This window comes from Astatotilapia calliptera, chromosome 16 (genome assembly GCF_964374335.1).
Source record: "Astatotilapia calliptera chromosome 16, fAstCal68.1, whole genome shotgun sequence".
Taxonomy (NCBI): domain Eukaryota; kingdom Metazoa; phylum Chordata; class Actinopteri; order Cichliformes; family Cichlidae; genus Astatotilapia; species Astatotilapia calliptera.
This window is the reverse complement of record NC_137437.1, coordinates 19,648,488-19,664,190: the sequence shown is the minus strand read 5'-3', so window position 1 is coordinate 19,664,190 and position 15,703 is coordinate 19,648,488. Positions and strand designations below refer to the sequence as shown.

Here is a 15,703-nt window from a genome sequence, read left to right as displayed (position 1 = left end):
TAACAGTAAATTGCATGGAATTTAATTTGCTCTATAGAGATGAAGCACTTCATGGATTCTTGCCTGGTGACGTTGACTGCCACGTCTTCCTGGGTGGCACTGGTTAGCACCCTGAACAGCTGATTGAGGATGGTGGGCAGGAACTTGATCATCACGTGACTCTCCATGGCATGCAGACTCTGAGATTAAAGCATCACCACAGATGCTTACATGTTTACAAAGGATTTGTTCACAAACCTTTTGTGTAAAATGAGGGAAATAAATGTTAAAAAAAACACGTTTAAAACGTGCATGAAAGGCTAATTGAGAAGACCTTCAGGGAAAGCTAATCTACTCACAACAGGAGTACACGTGTGGATAACACTGTGCTAATCATCCACACTGTATGCTTCAGCGCCTTGAACGTGGCTGAGAGCAGATACTGGTGCATCGGTGCCTGCGCACAGGAAACTAACACGAGCCTGCCAAGTAATTTGGCGGGTTGCCAGTCGGCACAGCTGACCTGCCGTTTGACCCTCTGGCTATTGTTTGTGTTCACTGCTCTGTTTATATTATAGCCCAAGAGATGCACTGGACCAAACGTGGCTCTCTGTGTCAACGTTCACCAGGGGAAAAGTAAAGCGAGTTTTCCCGTGGACTGACAGTTAGCGACGGAAAAGGCGATAACTGAGCTGCCAGTATCACAGAAAAATATGGAAAAGACATCATGCAAACTAGGAGAAGACCTCTGACAGATTTACTGGTATCAGCCCAGCCTCTGCAGTTAAACTCTGTATAAACGGGGAAATGGAACAAGCTGTGCACAAACTGTCCAGAAGGGTGCGATATTGGCAAGCCACAACACACGCGCGCACAAAAAAAAACACAGAGATCACTAATCTGCATGTGATTCAGCACCAGCCCAGTGTGACTGTTGCGTTACAACCAAACAAAAATAAGCATTTCCTTCCAACAACAACAAGAGTATATGCCGAATAATAACAACCACTTTGCCTGTATAGCACTTTTCAAAACACAGAGTTACAAACTGCTTCACAGTTTGAATAAAAACTGTCTCAGTAGCTCTGATATATAAGCAGGGGCTTGTCTATTTAGCGCTTTAAATGTTAATAATAGGGTTCATGAATTCTAGTTAATTGGAACCCTTAAATTTTGCAGTGACTGATTTACCTTCAGGTATTTGACCAGCTCTCCTCCTGACGCCTGGGCGCCTGATGCAATGGTTTGACAGTAATGGAAAAAATTGTGCAAATGCTGATCCTGAAAGACAAAGCGAAACAAAACCTTTGTTGCTATGAAGAGCACAAACCGAGAACACAAAAGAAATAACACACTGGTAGGGTGCAGACGAAACAGGGGCGGAAAACTAACCTGAGTGTAGACAGTGGACACAAGGTGGGTGGAAACTTTGAATAACGGTTTTCCTCCATCCACCCATTTCACTTCAGGGCCCAAATGCTGTAAAATGAGAAAAAGAAAAAGCATGTTTCTGTCACTACCTCCATAGACATGGATGCCACCAACGGGTGAGTTACTGTCTCTCAAAGCTAACTCCCAAGACCACAACCTGTTCTGAACTGAGTCAAACTTCTGTTAGAGATTTTGGGGAAGAAGTGGCTTAATATATTTTAAAAAGATCTCTCAGCTCTCTCTCCAGCTATATAGAGCTCTCTCAGCTCCATATAGCTGGACAATCATATCATAAAGTGAATGAGAACATACGTAGAGGGACACTTGAGAACTCCTATCCAGTGTCTAAAAGGTGTTTGTTAAGTGGGTTAGCAGCACTAAGCAACTGTCTGACATGCAATCTGGACAGAGCATATCCTACTCAGCAGTTTCATATTTGTGCTATGTATAACCTCAATCGGTTTTCATCAGCACTTTCATGGCTAGTAGTGCACTGCACCTTGCTGGCACCCTCCTGACAGCTGAGGTATCCGGCAGGTAGGTTGGCGGCAACCGGGATCTGACTCTCATTCATGATCACCCGACCGTCCTTCAGCAACGGGAGCCAGGCGTAACCAACTGAGAGCAGAGACAGAGTAGGACGTCATCAAATAAGAGCTTTGCATATCTGTGCCGAGAGTGTTATTTTTAATCATGGTGCCTTACCTTGCATCTCAACCTGCTCTCTCTTTTTGGTGCTGGCCTTGCTGTTGCTATCGCAGCTGACGTGATAGAAGGTGAAGAGAAGATGATGCTTCTCGTGGAGCTGGGTTGGCAACTCAATCTTAAACTGAAGCAGAGGAGCACAAATAAACACTCTGTCGTGCATTAATGTTTAGAACTTACAATGATTTTTTCTTTTCTTTTAAAGGTTAGGTAGAGTGTGCTTACTTCATCGTAGAATTCAGGATTTTGCTGGTGATGTAACACGGAGGCAAAGGCATTTTTGGTAAACAAGGGTCCTCCAGGCCGGCCGTAGATGCACTGAGAAACAACAACAATAGCCCATTAACTCTCGGACTGATAGGATTATCCTCGGGGGATTTTTCCGCATATTTTCCTGCATGCATTTTACCTTAAGTGCAACAGCCTCTTCCTCATCCGAGTCCCTGAACTCGATGCAGACAGCTATGTTTCTAGCCTTAGGGCAAACACAAACGGCAAATCTGAAATAAACTGGCTGGAAATTTGCGAGAAACCTTCACAGAGGCAAAACATGTAATATACCTGCGTTCCTACATCAATAAACCAACAAAATAACAGCGCAGAATAAATGAAATACCTTCGCAAATGACTTTTGGCTGTCGTATTTCAAGTGCTTCGGGTAGACATAGAGGTGATTGTTGTAGATGGTGAAAGGCTGAGAACATTTGGCAATGCACGGCACAAACTCCTCCACTTCAAAGAAGATGTTGCTCTTCTCGCTGACATCAAACTGCTTCACAGGGATGTAGGATGAGGTAACACAATCTATAAGAGAGAAACAGGAAAGAGAGAGGGAGAACAAATATACAGCCTGCAGACAATGTAACCTGTCTAGTCTGAGCAGAAGCAGTTCTCATCTCTTATATTGGCTTCATAGGGTGAGTTTAGAGGGCTTACTTGACAAGTCTGGGGCTACGTTGTCAATGGTAACATCGAGGTTTCCTAGGATTACAGGCAGCTTGGCCATCTTCTCTGGCCTGAGGAAAGGAAAATAAACTCAAGTTAAGCCTTTGCTATCGTTTACCACAGGCCGAATAAGAAACAGGCGGCTGACGTCGAGAAATTCGATGAGCCGTATGTGAACACGTTAACACTTCTGAGCAACGATCTGATTTTTATATACTAATAGTCCAGCACTTTGCCAAAACCCAACCTATAGGCTCATATTTTCCTTACAGAGCACCTGCAAACTATTCATACAGTTTATATTAGAGTGGAGAAACATTACTAACTTCCTGAAATCAGCCAGCAGCTTGAGCATATCGTCGTTGGACAGTTTGTTGCTGTCTTGTCTGTATAGAGCGGAGAAGCGAGCAGTTTTGTCAAGAGTCCCTGAAGCATCTTTGAACAAAGGTCTGCAAGAAAAAAAGAAAAGTCAGAGGCATCTAAATTCCTTTTTATCGATTATTATATTTGAACAAAGGAGACCTGATAGCTTGCTGGACTACACTAGACTTCACAATATTTGTTCATTTCTTTATTTATTCAGGTTTTGGAGTAAATGTTGAGTGTATAATATGTCACGAGACCACAAATCAAAGAAATCATCATCACTAGAGCCCAGGGAAACAGTTTCACAATGAGTATTAAAAGCGCACCCAAAATTTAAGCATACATTGATATAAAAAAGAGAAAACCTTCAGGAATAGTTCACTTTAAACATCAAATTACATGTTTTTCTCTGCCCTGTAGTGACTTTCATCTTTCTAGATCATGTTAGTGCATGTTGTCCAGTTTTAAAGATAATGTTTGTAGAGGTTTCCCTTGCCCACATGACTCACCTACCGCAGGGCTATGCAGAAGAAAGCATCTATCCACCTGTGACAATGCTTGTAACAGGATGCTAACATTAATGACACGTATGCTTGGGTACGCTGAAGGCCACCAGATGGCGATAGCTCTGGATGCAAAAAGACCTGGGCTCCTATATAAGACTATGGGAAAACACCTTTCAGTCTTGACCTCAGTCAATGCTTTCCTGCTAATTTTATGGGCTCAAACATTAAGTCTGTTTGAACTTGATTTGTTGAAGTAGAGCAATTAATTCTTAATGCTTAATTCTTTCTCTGTGACGGTTTAATCGCAGCAATGTTTGGTGACATTTGGGATTTAAAATCACTATAAAATCACTTCCTTAAGCACTTGTGGAGTTGGTTTATGTCCGTTTGAATTGTGGTCTTGATGTAAAACTCACAGAGATAGCATGCAGATGTATTTAAGGAGGAAAAGTACCTTGCTCCCCAGGCAAAAGGCATCCTGTACTGGCCTAACCGGTTGCATGCCAGCTTGGCGTTTTTCAGGACCTTCTGTGCCACCTGGTGCAAAACAGAAACACGCTTGAGCTTCGACACAAACACGCACAAGCTGGACCTCGTCTCTTACAGTAACTGTAACAATATTCAGCAAGCTGCCAATCTCAACCAGAGTACGCACACATTTGAGAAAACAAACACACGCACACAGTCCTTCGACCAACATGCTGGACTGAATCACATTACTACCCACTGTTCTGCCCTCGGGGTGTGCACCTACTTTGTAGAGCCAAAGTCAATGCTTTTGTTGAGTTTCTGCGCAACTGGTCAGCGATTGCAAACTGGGAAGATTATCTTTGCATAATGTGGAATAATTTGGTGGAATCTGCTGATTCTAGAGGAACACGGGGTCAGTACCTTGGTGGAGTCTGAACTCTTCATGTATGGCTCGGCACAGTGGTTGATACCCCCCTGAAGCACCTTCTCTATGCGGGCCACCAGGAAGATATCTGGGTGTGGGCATGTTACCGAAAACACTCCCTATGAATCGAAATGTTAGAACAGATTTGAATATGTATTGGTAGATTTCCCCAGTGCAGTCATTAAGATGAAGAAAAACAAGAATCAGTGTTTTTCAAGTATTTATTTACCTGTCTGGGATACTGCATGGCTGCTTCTGGCATCCCGTGGATCAACCGCTGGCTGTCGGGTCGGCCATCGCCTCCCCCGTTCATATACTGACTGCTGTTATTGGGCATCATGCCCCTGACAGAGGGGTGGTTTAGGTCAACGTGGAAATCAGAGGAGATTTTTCTGCCATTCTGGATGTCAAACAGCGACAGGGTGATGTAGAATGGCTCCACCTGGAGAAAGAGCACAGTCCTGCCAATCAGACTAAAGTACTATGCACATGTGTTAGGTATGCTGTGATGTCTTTGGGCTGCTATGATGGCTCCTTTCATCTTGTACTACACTAAGATATCAAAGTATGACTTGGATAAAAGATACTTTAAAGGATAAAGTATGATGTTGATAAAAAAAAAGCAGTGTATTTGTCCTTTATTGTGCCTACAGGCCACATAAAATGCTCCCAAGAGCCACAGCTAACAATAACTAATTTTACTGAACTTAATGTGATGTGCACTGGTGTAGTGTAGATAAAAATAAAGAGTATTAAATAATAAAAGCATAAATATAACTAATTACATTGTAGTATTTCAGTGGATCCAGTGTCACGTGACTTTACAGTACATATAAATATATTTGACCACTGGCATCAGAGAAAAAGCTGGACTGATGGACACGTGTCTCACGGACAGCTAACAGCTATTGCTGTAAAATTTCAGTGGAGGGAGCTGCGTGAACGCACTTCGAAGCATTTGCTTTGCGTGCGCGTGGACCATGTTGAAGTTTTAATAGACAGTTTCTGCTGGGAGGGACAGCAGGACAGCAGACTTCATTACGCAAATTGTTTGCCATTTCTGAGCCTGGAGGCTGGTTGCTATGCCAACGGGAGTCGTTCACCAGCTCAAATAATAAGACAAGTCCATCCGGCCTGCTGTAACAAACCCATCTCATCCATCCTTAGTCAGGCAGATAATGATATTTCTGTTATTTAAGGCCTGATGCGGAAAGAAAAAGAAAAAGAGATCCAGCTTACGTTTGTTGTTGGCCCTTCCTCGTTCTCGGCCACGCAGCTTTGCAAATTAAACGAGAGGTCGTTGCAGTTCACCAGCACACGCTTGCCAAACTTCTCCTCAAACTGCTTCACGTCTGGCTCTATTCCTGAGAAATCGAGTTTCTAAAGATAGTTCAAAAGACGGTATGGCATTAAACTGGGTCGGGTGTTATCACCAAATGGGACAAAGTGAACATTAGTGCGCCTTAATTTACCTGTGTGTCCGGATCCAGCGTGAACAGCTTCAGCCTGGTTTCATTCTTCATCCTAGACTCTATATCTCTTGTGCTCTGCGGAGAAGGAAAGCATTTCCTAAACTGAACCGCAAACTGTCTGAAACAGTGGAAGCGCTGGCCGGGAGATTCACGGCGAGTTGTTTTTTTTATTAGTAGAACATTTGTCATTCGCACCGATCTGGAAGTCAGGCTCCATATTTTACAGGCCGATTGTGCTGTGCAGACGGGGGTGAGAGTCAGGTGGTACCAGCACACATTTCCCTGGAGCACACTCTATCCTGTCAAACTGTTTTCCACCCAACTGTTACCACCAGTTTCCATGCACATATGGCTTTACTATTACGTACCACTCATCACAATAACAGCAAGAAGAGCTTTTAAAAAAAACAAAACAAAAAAACCACCATAAATATCGGAAAAATATTTGCAGCCTGCAAGTCGTCAGACAGTTTCCCCGTTAAATACCAGAGAGGATTCTATCCTCAAAAATCATCAAAGCTCCTAATGCTTCTCTCCCTGCTGGGTCTCTTGGATTGGATATTGCTGACTGTATGCATTCTGTATATATTCTGGGCAAAACGCGCTCTTAAAGGAAAAATCATATTAGATATAATCCTGAGAAGGCCAATAGGAGGGAGGGGTCCAGTGATTCAAATGAATCACTGGGAAATTGGCTGTGTCACCCTCAACATTTAAATCTAAATTTAAGACGCATGTTTGTAGCAAGGATGGTTCCTTCTGTGCCTTCTTGCTCCTTCAGTGAGGACAGGAGATTGCATGCACATCCAACAGAGAAAGTAGGACCTACCTGAAAGCTGTCCATACTGCCAGAGGAGCTGTCTGACTTTCCAAGATCATCATCTGTCAGAAAATACAAGAAACAATGGGTGTGGGGAAAATATGTAAACCTTAAGAAAAACCACCTAGGGTTGTAAAACCTCTTTAATCACTCACTGACACGTGAAAGTTCGGTAAACAGTAATTCAGCTGTGCAGGAATCACCCGGGACTGAGATGGGGATACTGCAGGTCTCAGTGGCATATTTAAAAGAAAGCTTCCAGATCTTTTCAAGCGCAATAGCGCTTTTATTCTTTCCCCTCTCTCATGCACAGGATGATTAATACAAGCAGAGGAATTAGAAAGATTAGCGGAGTGTTTTATGCAGAGGCATTCAGCCTCTCTGCTTCACGGCTAAGCCTCCTGTGAGACAGGAGGTGAGTATTAAAAGCCTGGGTGGTCTGGTATCACATCTCCACATACTACATGCACACGGCCAGGGAAAAAAAAGTGAGATTAAGTGAGAAGGTCGCCCTTATTAATAACTGACTAAGCATGAAAATTCTCTTCATTAATCTGCACAATTTCACAAAACCTTTTCCCAGAATAAGGAAGCTATCTCGACAGGAATACCAACAAATAAAGACTCCCTTTCATGTGGAAGAATCCAGACAAACGCACACATACCATCGTGAATGTCTCCATTTCTCTTCTCCTGCATGGCGATTTCAAAGCTACTGTGCAAGATCTTATTGAGCGTGTTGATCCATTCCTCCATCTCCGCCTCGCTGTCTGCAGCTAGCAGGTAGGTGCTCTTATCCTGCATCTTAAGCTCGAAAGCAAACCTTCGAACCTTGTTGTTCTGCAGAGACGGCATGGTGGGGGATAAAAAGGAAGGAAAGAGTTGTAGACAGTGCAGATAAAAACTTATTGAACATTGCAAAACAAGCGTTCAATCATTAGTTATTATTAATCTCTGGCTAGCTCTTCCACAGTGTGTTTTGTGTCCTGTCTTCCTCGCCTCACCCCCATCTGTCGTAGCAGATGGCTCCCCCTCTTTGAGCCTCACTCTGCTGGAGGTATCTTCCTGTTAAATGGGAGTTTTTCCCTCCCACTGTCACCGAATGCTTGCTCATGAGGGGTCATTTGATTGTTGGGGTTTTCTCTGTATTATGATAGAGTCTCTACCATGTAACATAAACCACCTTGAGACTACTGTTGCGACTTTGAGCTATATAAATAAAAATGTATTAAACTGAATTTAAATTATAACGATAGAAAAATAAAAGACCTGTTATTACTGAATAGATTGGATCAGTGGAATCTCATACAGACAGACTGAGTTTAATTTTTCACTTTTAAACATCAAACATCCAGTAGTGAACATAGTGAACATGGCAGAAGGGATGTTTCACCCCCCTCTCTGAAGAGAACACGGCCCCATGAGGCAGTAGTTGCTCTTATTCCACCATCACCCTCACTTCATTGTAATCTACGGTTAAAACCTTCAAAAATAAAGACCTGGTATATATTTGAATATTGAGTCCAAGTTTGGTAAACATGTAAGCATCGAAACTCAAATTTAATTTAAATGCTGCAGTGAGCAAATGGAAGGAACGTGAGTTATGGAGGGACGAAGCATTTACATCTGGATAACAAAGCCCTTCTGCCAGTGATGACCTCAAAACAGCCACGAAGGCTGATGCCACTGCCTCATTTGGGCTTTCGTGTTATTCTATTAAAGCCCATTCAGAACCAATGAGGGCTGACTGAGCTGCAGTTTGTCTATGACTCAGTGACTCTGAGGTCTGATGCTTATTAGGGTACTTTAATAAACGACTCCAGAAGAATTTGTTTTAGAGAAATAGAGGAGCCATTTTATTATTGTCAACAGTCACTGGATTGTGTTATGGTGGTTATCTCTGCAGCTTTCCTGCAATGTAGTGGGAGTGACTGGGAGGGAGAGACAATATCTGCAGACTAGCTGAGTAAACACAGAGAGGGGTGTTTGGGACAGAAATAAAACCAGAGTCCTGATAAAGAGACTTAACCAGTGTCATCACCTGAGGTCGGAGACTCAACTCAGGGAAACTGACTCGACGGTCCTTAAAATGATTCTGTATCCTTACTTTAAAGAGTAAGAAAGAAGAGAGCAGAAAGGAAAACTTTTGGAAAACTGAGTTATAGAACACTTAACATTTTTTAGCTGTTTGTTATTACAAAGAGAGTGCTGGTCAGTTGATATATGACAAATGCAGTGTGTGTTTGACTGTATGTTGGCGTCTTTACAAAGTGGAGGACCAGCTTGAGGCTCAGCTTGAAGCCTCTTTAGCATCTCTAAGCTGCAGCGTTAAAAACAACTGCAGTTATACTCATGGAGCAACTTCATCTGGGCCAGCTTAAATCATTAAACAAGGAAAAGCAGTTTAGCTTTAATATTCATTAAAGTGGACCTATTGTAGTCATTATTTCTGGTCATACTTGGCCTTGAAGCCCCTCAGTTCATCCAATGTGTGGGGAAAAAAAACACCCTTTTAGCTCCTCTCTCTTTAAGTCTCCACTCACCTAAGCCAGTTTTCTTCTGATTGGCTAACACTCGCGAACAGAAGACCGCAAAATAACCGCAGTACTTAAATCACTCCCGTAAGACGCATAAGGAAAAAGGATCAAATTAAATGTTCTTTATCACTGATTTATAATCTGGTCCCATTATATCTCAGCTCTTGAGACCAGTTTGGAGTAGTCCACATCAACAACACTGAGTGTGTTGGATTTGTCGCTGAGCTTTTTAGTCACACAATGATTTTTAAAAAATAGTCTCAAATGGTTTTTCTTTTTAATTACTGAGATTCTCTGTTAAAAATGAGCTCAGAAAGCTGGCAGTGAAGCTGCTGGACCGAGCCAGGAGCTGCAATTATACGAGCAGGGGTCTTTGGTTGAAAACTGGGCGACGTGGAGGTTCAGCAAACCCGAGGAATGGCACAGCCGCTATAACCCACACACATCTTGAAGCATTCAAATGTCCTGCACACTCCCCTCAGCTTACACTTGAGGTAACCCAGCCAGCTGGGTGCCTCAGAGGTAAAAAACAGGTTCTTTCCATCTGTTCACCCTGTAGATAGATGATAATGCATCCAGTGAGTGTTGGCCTACATTCAGCTGTTAGCACGTGGCATTGATTGTGAGGCTCGGGGAAAGTGCTTAGAATCGAGACCTCAGCATTCACCTTGTTTCAACAGCTGACAGTCAGCAGAAAAACACGACCTTGGGGTAGAGCGAGCTCAGGTTTCATAGAAGTGGAGAAGAGAAGCTCTCACGGGCTCACTTTTCAGCAGCAGCGCATCACTGTTAGAATAATTTCAGTTCAAATTTTGCCTGTTACAGATAGTGATTCATCCCGAATGCTGAGAAATAAATTTATACAGAAAACAACTGGAAAGAGGAAATCGTTATAATACCGGTTCATTCTGGGGAAACTGCGTTTTCCCCCAGGGGCCACACTACCACATGTGCAGACAGGGATATCCCGTTTGGCAAAGCATGCAGGTCATCTTGGGTCAATGAGGTTTAGCAATCACTGCCTTAATGTACCTGAATCACACCCATACAGGAGTCCAAGAAAATAGTTCCTTTGGGCTCTTTGGAGATCTTCTCATCCTTGTAGAAGTTTAAGTTATAAGAACCATCTCCAAGTTGAGTCAGGTGGAAATATCTCCTCTTGAATGACTGAAAAAGAAGAAAGACAGGAAATAAGAATTATTTGTATTTGCAAAAAGATAACTAAAACAGGTTAAACTGAACAGCGAGTGGTCATATGAAGGGGAAAAAACATGGAATAGTAAAATGAGGAGAACTTTCCAAAATGTGAAATAAACAACAAAGATGGCGTCATGTGCTCATTTGGTTCAAAACATTTTGGGTGCCATGATATAAAACAAAGAAAAGAAACAGACCCCAACATTTGAAAAACTGGAACTAGTAAATGTTAAAAAATTTGCACAAAATCGATTACTTGGGTTGAAAAAAATAAAAATAAATCATACAGTCAATTAATGTGGTCTTTATTGCCACCTTACCCTCATGGTGACACTGATAGCACTGTTCATGTTTCCTTTATACAGCCAGCCCTGTTTAGTGATTCCACCTTTCTGGGAGCCTAAGGAGGCTGTGTCCTGCAGGAGACAAGGACACAAGATCAGACAATTACATAACACCAAAAGGATAATGCATACATCTTAACCAGCCATATAGATTTAAAATCTAGTCGTCTTCATAGCATATGCACAAATGTGCCAATTCAGGAATTAAATCATTTCACTTTTCTTTTTGTGTGTGTGGTTGAAACAAGCTGCAGTAAATAAACATGGAGACAACGTGCTCCAAACACACACACACACACATCATGTATACATTTCAAAACAATGTCTGATTTTATCTAAAGAAAAGTTTGTGCGACTTTATTTGGACATTTTTGCGGTGAAGCGGCATACAATAATATGTCACCAATTGCCCCACTCTGCCAAAGCTCTGTCTTGCTGTGCAGAAAGTCTTTGATCTTGTGGTCTGAGATGACACAGATCCCGGCACTATGTAGGACTTTCTCAGTCCAAACAACCAAGGCAGAAGAACATAAAACAAACTATGACTGTTAAACTAAATAAATATATCTCAGCTTTCATAGCAGATCTGTGACACATGGGCCCAGTCATCTCAAACGTTCACGGAGGTTTGTATGAGATCACGCCTTTCACACAAACACCGCTCTCGTGATCTGTAAAAATAAACTAATTAGGGGAATAATGATGAAAGAGGAGATACGGCGGTCAAACTCTATAGTTTGGTCCAGGTTTATATCAGCCTTACATATCATTTGCAGATACACTTTCCAAATTTGAAAGAGTACAATGAGAAGAGCGAATGGGCTTTCAAGATGTTATCATTTGAGTCCGGCTTCTTCTCTCAGCCCAATAAAGCAAAAAGGATTTGCTTTATTGGGCGTTGGCAGGAATTATAATATTTTCAGTGTGGAAGTTTGTGAAGTGAGCTGAAAAGCACCTGGAAAGGTTCAGAGTCCCATTTCCACTAGTCAGTCTCTAGACAACATTTGCAGGTCTGCAGAGAAGCAGAAAAGTCTCTGAGTTTAGGATCTCAGAACTCTCTTTGCCTGAGAAAACTTTGTCAAGGACATGATTAAAAAAAAAAAACCCAACTCAAAAGGCCACACTAAAAATCTACAGTCAGACAAAGTGCAGATAAACCACATTACACAGCTGATAGTGAATGCGGTCTCAATGTACGGTTAGAACAGGCACGAAGATTTCTTTCGGGAAATTTACAGGAAGGCTTTATATCCTTTTCTCTCATCTACATGAGGAAATTCCCCATTTAAAAATATTCTGTAGTGTGGGTCGTGAAGGATGAGCCTTTCTATTGTGTTGAAGTCTTTCCAATCCTCCTTTCCCAGATTTTACTCTCTGGGGACTTGCACTTCTTTCAATCAAAGCTCCTTTTATTTAAAAGGGAAAATACATTGTGCAGCGCTGAGTTCTAGAAATCTTTCTAAAGATCATGTATTATATTTCAGCTCCTATACTCTCTTGCCTATAGGAGGCACAGTTTGACATATTGTGCAACAAGGGCAGGTCAGGATCTTCATCATACATCCTATGAAGCGGTGTGACCTTAACAATTGTATCTGTAACAGCTCCGCATTATCTTTAAGGCTTTGAAGACTCCCAACAAATCTGAGTGTCTGTCAGGTGACTTATGAGCCTCCTTGTTGTGAATTCCTCCCAGTCATTCCAAAGACAACAAGCACTTGTTTAATCTGTACAAGACTGCACACCCACTCTGTCATACATGAATTAGCAGAGGATAAAAAGGTCCAAATGTTGCACTGGAGCCCTTAAATTTCAATGTGAAACAAAATACATGGTGCACGTGCAACGCTGTAATTACTGTTAACTCACCTATTAGACACAAAAATGCCTTTTATCGCCGTACAATAAAAACATGAAAGGCGTAAGTGGGGATAAGTGAAATTTAACAGTGCACAACATTTTTGAGGGTGAGGTTCGTGTCATCAAGAGGAATCAAGAAACTCAACTGTGCGAAAAACTAAAAACTAACATGAACTCTTATTTACAGGAACAGTTCACACCCAAATTAAACGCTGGGATTTCTCCCCCTCTCTCTGGCACGCAGTGCCATTTATCCATCTAGTTTTTTTCCCCTGTCAGTTGCCAAGTTTCACAAGGAATTGAAGGACTATGTTAAATATAATAGAACTAAATGACAACTAAACTCAGCTTTTTCAAAATCACGATCCAGTTAATCAAAAAGTCCACAAACTTTGTTAAAAGTTCCTGAGCTATTTTATCTCTTTTTATTGCAACCTTGTTACTGTGCAGGAGGAAACCTGAATCTATCAACAGACTTTCACTAGTGGCATTACAAACATTAATGGAGCTCTGTTCTGCACATTGACACACTGGATGTAATTTGGTATCAAACACACATTTTATTTTTTATTTTTATTTTTTAAAGGTACCTTGCTAGTACTGGGTTCGATCCTCTGTTACCTTCAGAGTTGCCTTAATTCTTCATGGGATAGATTCAATAATGTTCCCTGAGAACTAGTCCATGTTTACATGATAGCATCACATAGTTACTGGATGCACATCCATGATGCTCTGTTGGATTGTGATCGTTTGACTGCGGAGGCCGTTTGAATACAGTCAACTCGTTGTCATCTTCAAGAAACTAGTTTGAGAAGATTTGAGCTTTGTGTCATGCTGGAAGCGGCCATCAGAACATGGATACTACGTGTTCTATGTGGCAAAATGGATCCATGCTTTCATGTTTCAAATTCTGATCCCACCTTCCAAACGTTGCAGCAGAAACTGAGACCACTCTCCTGTGACCCACAGAATTTCTGCACACTGAATATTTTCTTTTTTCTGACCATTCTCTTAAAAATCCCAGCATATCAGCATTTTCTGAAATATTCTGAAAACTGAATTTCTGTCTGGTACCAAAAACTATGCCACCTTCAAACTCACTTAAGTCACCTTTCTGCTCTTATTCCAAAGCTTGGATTAAACTTCAATAAGTCATTTGGAGCATCTTTACATTCCTAAATGGTCATGTGATGTCATACGATTGGCTGAATAGATATCTGCATTAATGAGCAATTGAACAGGTGTATCTAATAAAGTGGCTAAAACTCCTCATAACAATGTTTGTGCATTATTTATGAATAAAAGAAAAAAACATCCATTCATAAATGTTTCTAAGTTTTAAGTGCTGTTTTGGTCTTTTGATGGTTAAATAAGCACAATCAGGGAGAGGTCAAATATACACATTTGATTTTTTCACTTTGAAAGTGTCCCTAAGTTACAGTACGTGAAACTTTAGGCACCCTAGAAACTAAAAATAAGCAATGGGTGTTTCTTCACACCGTCCATATCTTCTGACAAAGAACTCACCTCATCTTTGTCGACATCTTCATCCACTTCAAATACATGGACAGCCAATTTATCAGGCCTGGACACTTTACTGGAAAAACCCAAATACAGTGTAAGTATAATAGCTCAAGGGGAGATATGTCAAGTGAATCTATTCATCACAACAACAAAAGCCTGCAGGTTTTTCATACACACACAGAGCACTATAGACAGCTTACGATGGCTCTTTCATGGCTTTGCTAATCTATCCAGCATGTGTGACTGAAGCGGTTTGGTGAGATCATTCAAATTTTTTTCTTCCCTATTTTTTATAATAAGTCATTTTACATTTTGAGGCTTTCTCAAGAGGAGCACAAACGACTTTTCGGCTCCTCGTGGAAACACAACGCACACACAGCTTGCTGGAAAATGAGCAGGTGCCAAAAGGTGAGAATCACCATCTAAAAATACTGTTAATTTTTTAAACTGGCGACCGACGTCACGATGCATTGTTTCAACTTCCCCAGATTCAGTAAAGTGACAGAACATTTGGCAGCAGTTGTACCAACAAGGTCACTGTCAGCTCATTTTCTAACACGCTGGTTATAAAATAAGGATTCTTTACGGGAGAAGCTGGAGGTGATGACACAATCTCTAAACAATGAGGGTGGTTTCCACACTGGTTGCGTTCAGAAATTGCTCAATGCACTAGGAAAAGGAAACATTCTTTTAAATGTGTGCAACAGTTATTTGTATGCTGTGTTTCCTTCTAATTAAGTCACGCAAGTTGTCAGACACAGAAAACTGAATAGGCGACAGCTTGCGTGTGTGATCGGGCTAAAACAAACAAAACTGTGTGACTGCAGGATTTAGCTTTAAACCAGCTGTATAGCATAGCAGTTCTTCTTAACCCCTCATAACAATGTGACGGCACCTCTATAACCACACTGTAGTGCTGAGTCGAGGATTTTTTAACTATAGACTTACTTTGGAAGCTGTCGGAAGTCCCCTGAATAGTCCTCATACTTGTAGTTGACCACATGCCAGTCTGACTTGTAGGTCTTAATGCACTGAGGAGACAACAGAAATTAATTACAGACCACTGTAGCACTGCATTGACACAGTGAGGTAGCAATTCAGGGCTATGTGAAGGCTGGAACT

The 15,703-nt window shown here is 41.6% G+C and overlaps 1 protein-coding gene across 8 annotated transcripts in view; it reads right to left on the bottom strand.

The window, feature by feature from the left end:
• The window catches only part of zmp:0000001200 (dedicator of cytokinesis protein 9), a 79,914-nt gene that overhangs the window by 16,548 nt on the left and 47,663 nt on the right, over nucleotides 1-15,703 (bottom strand). For all 8 annotated transcript variants that reach the window (XM_080290641.1, XM_080290639.1, XM_026144455.2 and 5 more), the window contains exons 4-24: nucleotides 15,530-15,612; nucleotides 14,585-14,654; nucleotides 11,174-11,269; nucleotides 10,689-10,823; nucleotides 7,785-7,959; nucleotides 7,129-7,181; nucleotides 6,300-6,374; nucleotides 6,067-6,207; nucleotides 5,057-5,269; nucleotides 4,824-4,946; nucleotides 4,387-4,469; nucleotides 3,387-3,509; nucleotides 3,052-3,131; nucleotides 2,732-2,919; nucleotides 2,525-2,590; nucleotides 2,341-2,433; nucleotides 2,116-2,239; nucleotides 1,910-2,028; nucleotides 1,372-1,458; nucleotides 1,171-1,260; nucleotides 64-179 (exon numbers count right to left, since the gene is read on the bottom strand). In XM_080290641.1, coding sequence (XP_080146767.1) covers nucleotides 64-179; nucleotides 1,171-1,260; nucleotides 1,372-1,458; nucleotides 1,910-2,028; nucleotides 2,116-2,239; nucleotides 2,341-2,433; nucleotides 2,525-2,590; nucleotides 2,732-2,919; nucleotides 3,052-3,131; nucleotides 3,387-3,509; nucleotides 4,387-4,469; nucleotides 4,824-4,946; nucleotides 5,057-5,269; nucleotides 6,067-6,207; nucleotides 6,300-6,374; nucleotides 7,129-7,181; nucleotides 7,785-7,959; nucleotides 10,689-10,823; nucleotides 11,174-11,269; nucleotides 14,585-14,654; nucleotides 15,530-15,612 — 2,333 coding nt within the window. The remainder of the gene's footprint in view (nucleotides 1-63; nucleotides 180-1,170; nucleotides 1,261-1,371; nucleotides 1,459-1,909; nucleotides 2,029-2,115; nucleotides 2,240-2,340; nucleotides 2,434-2,524; nucleotides 2,591-2,731; nucleotides 2,920-3,051; nucleotides 3,132-3,386; nucleotides 3,510-4,386; nucleotides 4,470-4,823; nucleotides 4,947-5,056; nucleotides 5,270-6,066; nucleotides 6,208-6,299; nucleotides 6,375-7,128; nucleotides 7,182-7,784; nucleotides 7,960-10,688; nucleotides 10,824-11,173; nucleotides 11,270-14,584; nucleotides 14,655-15,529; nucleotides 15,613-15,703) is intronic.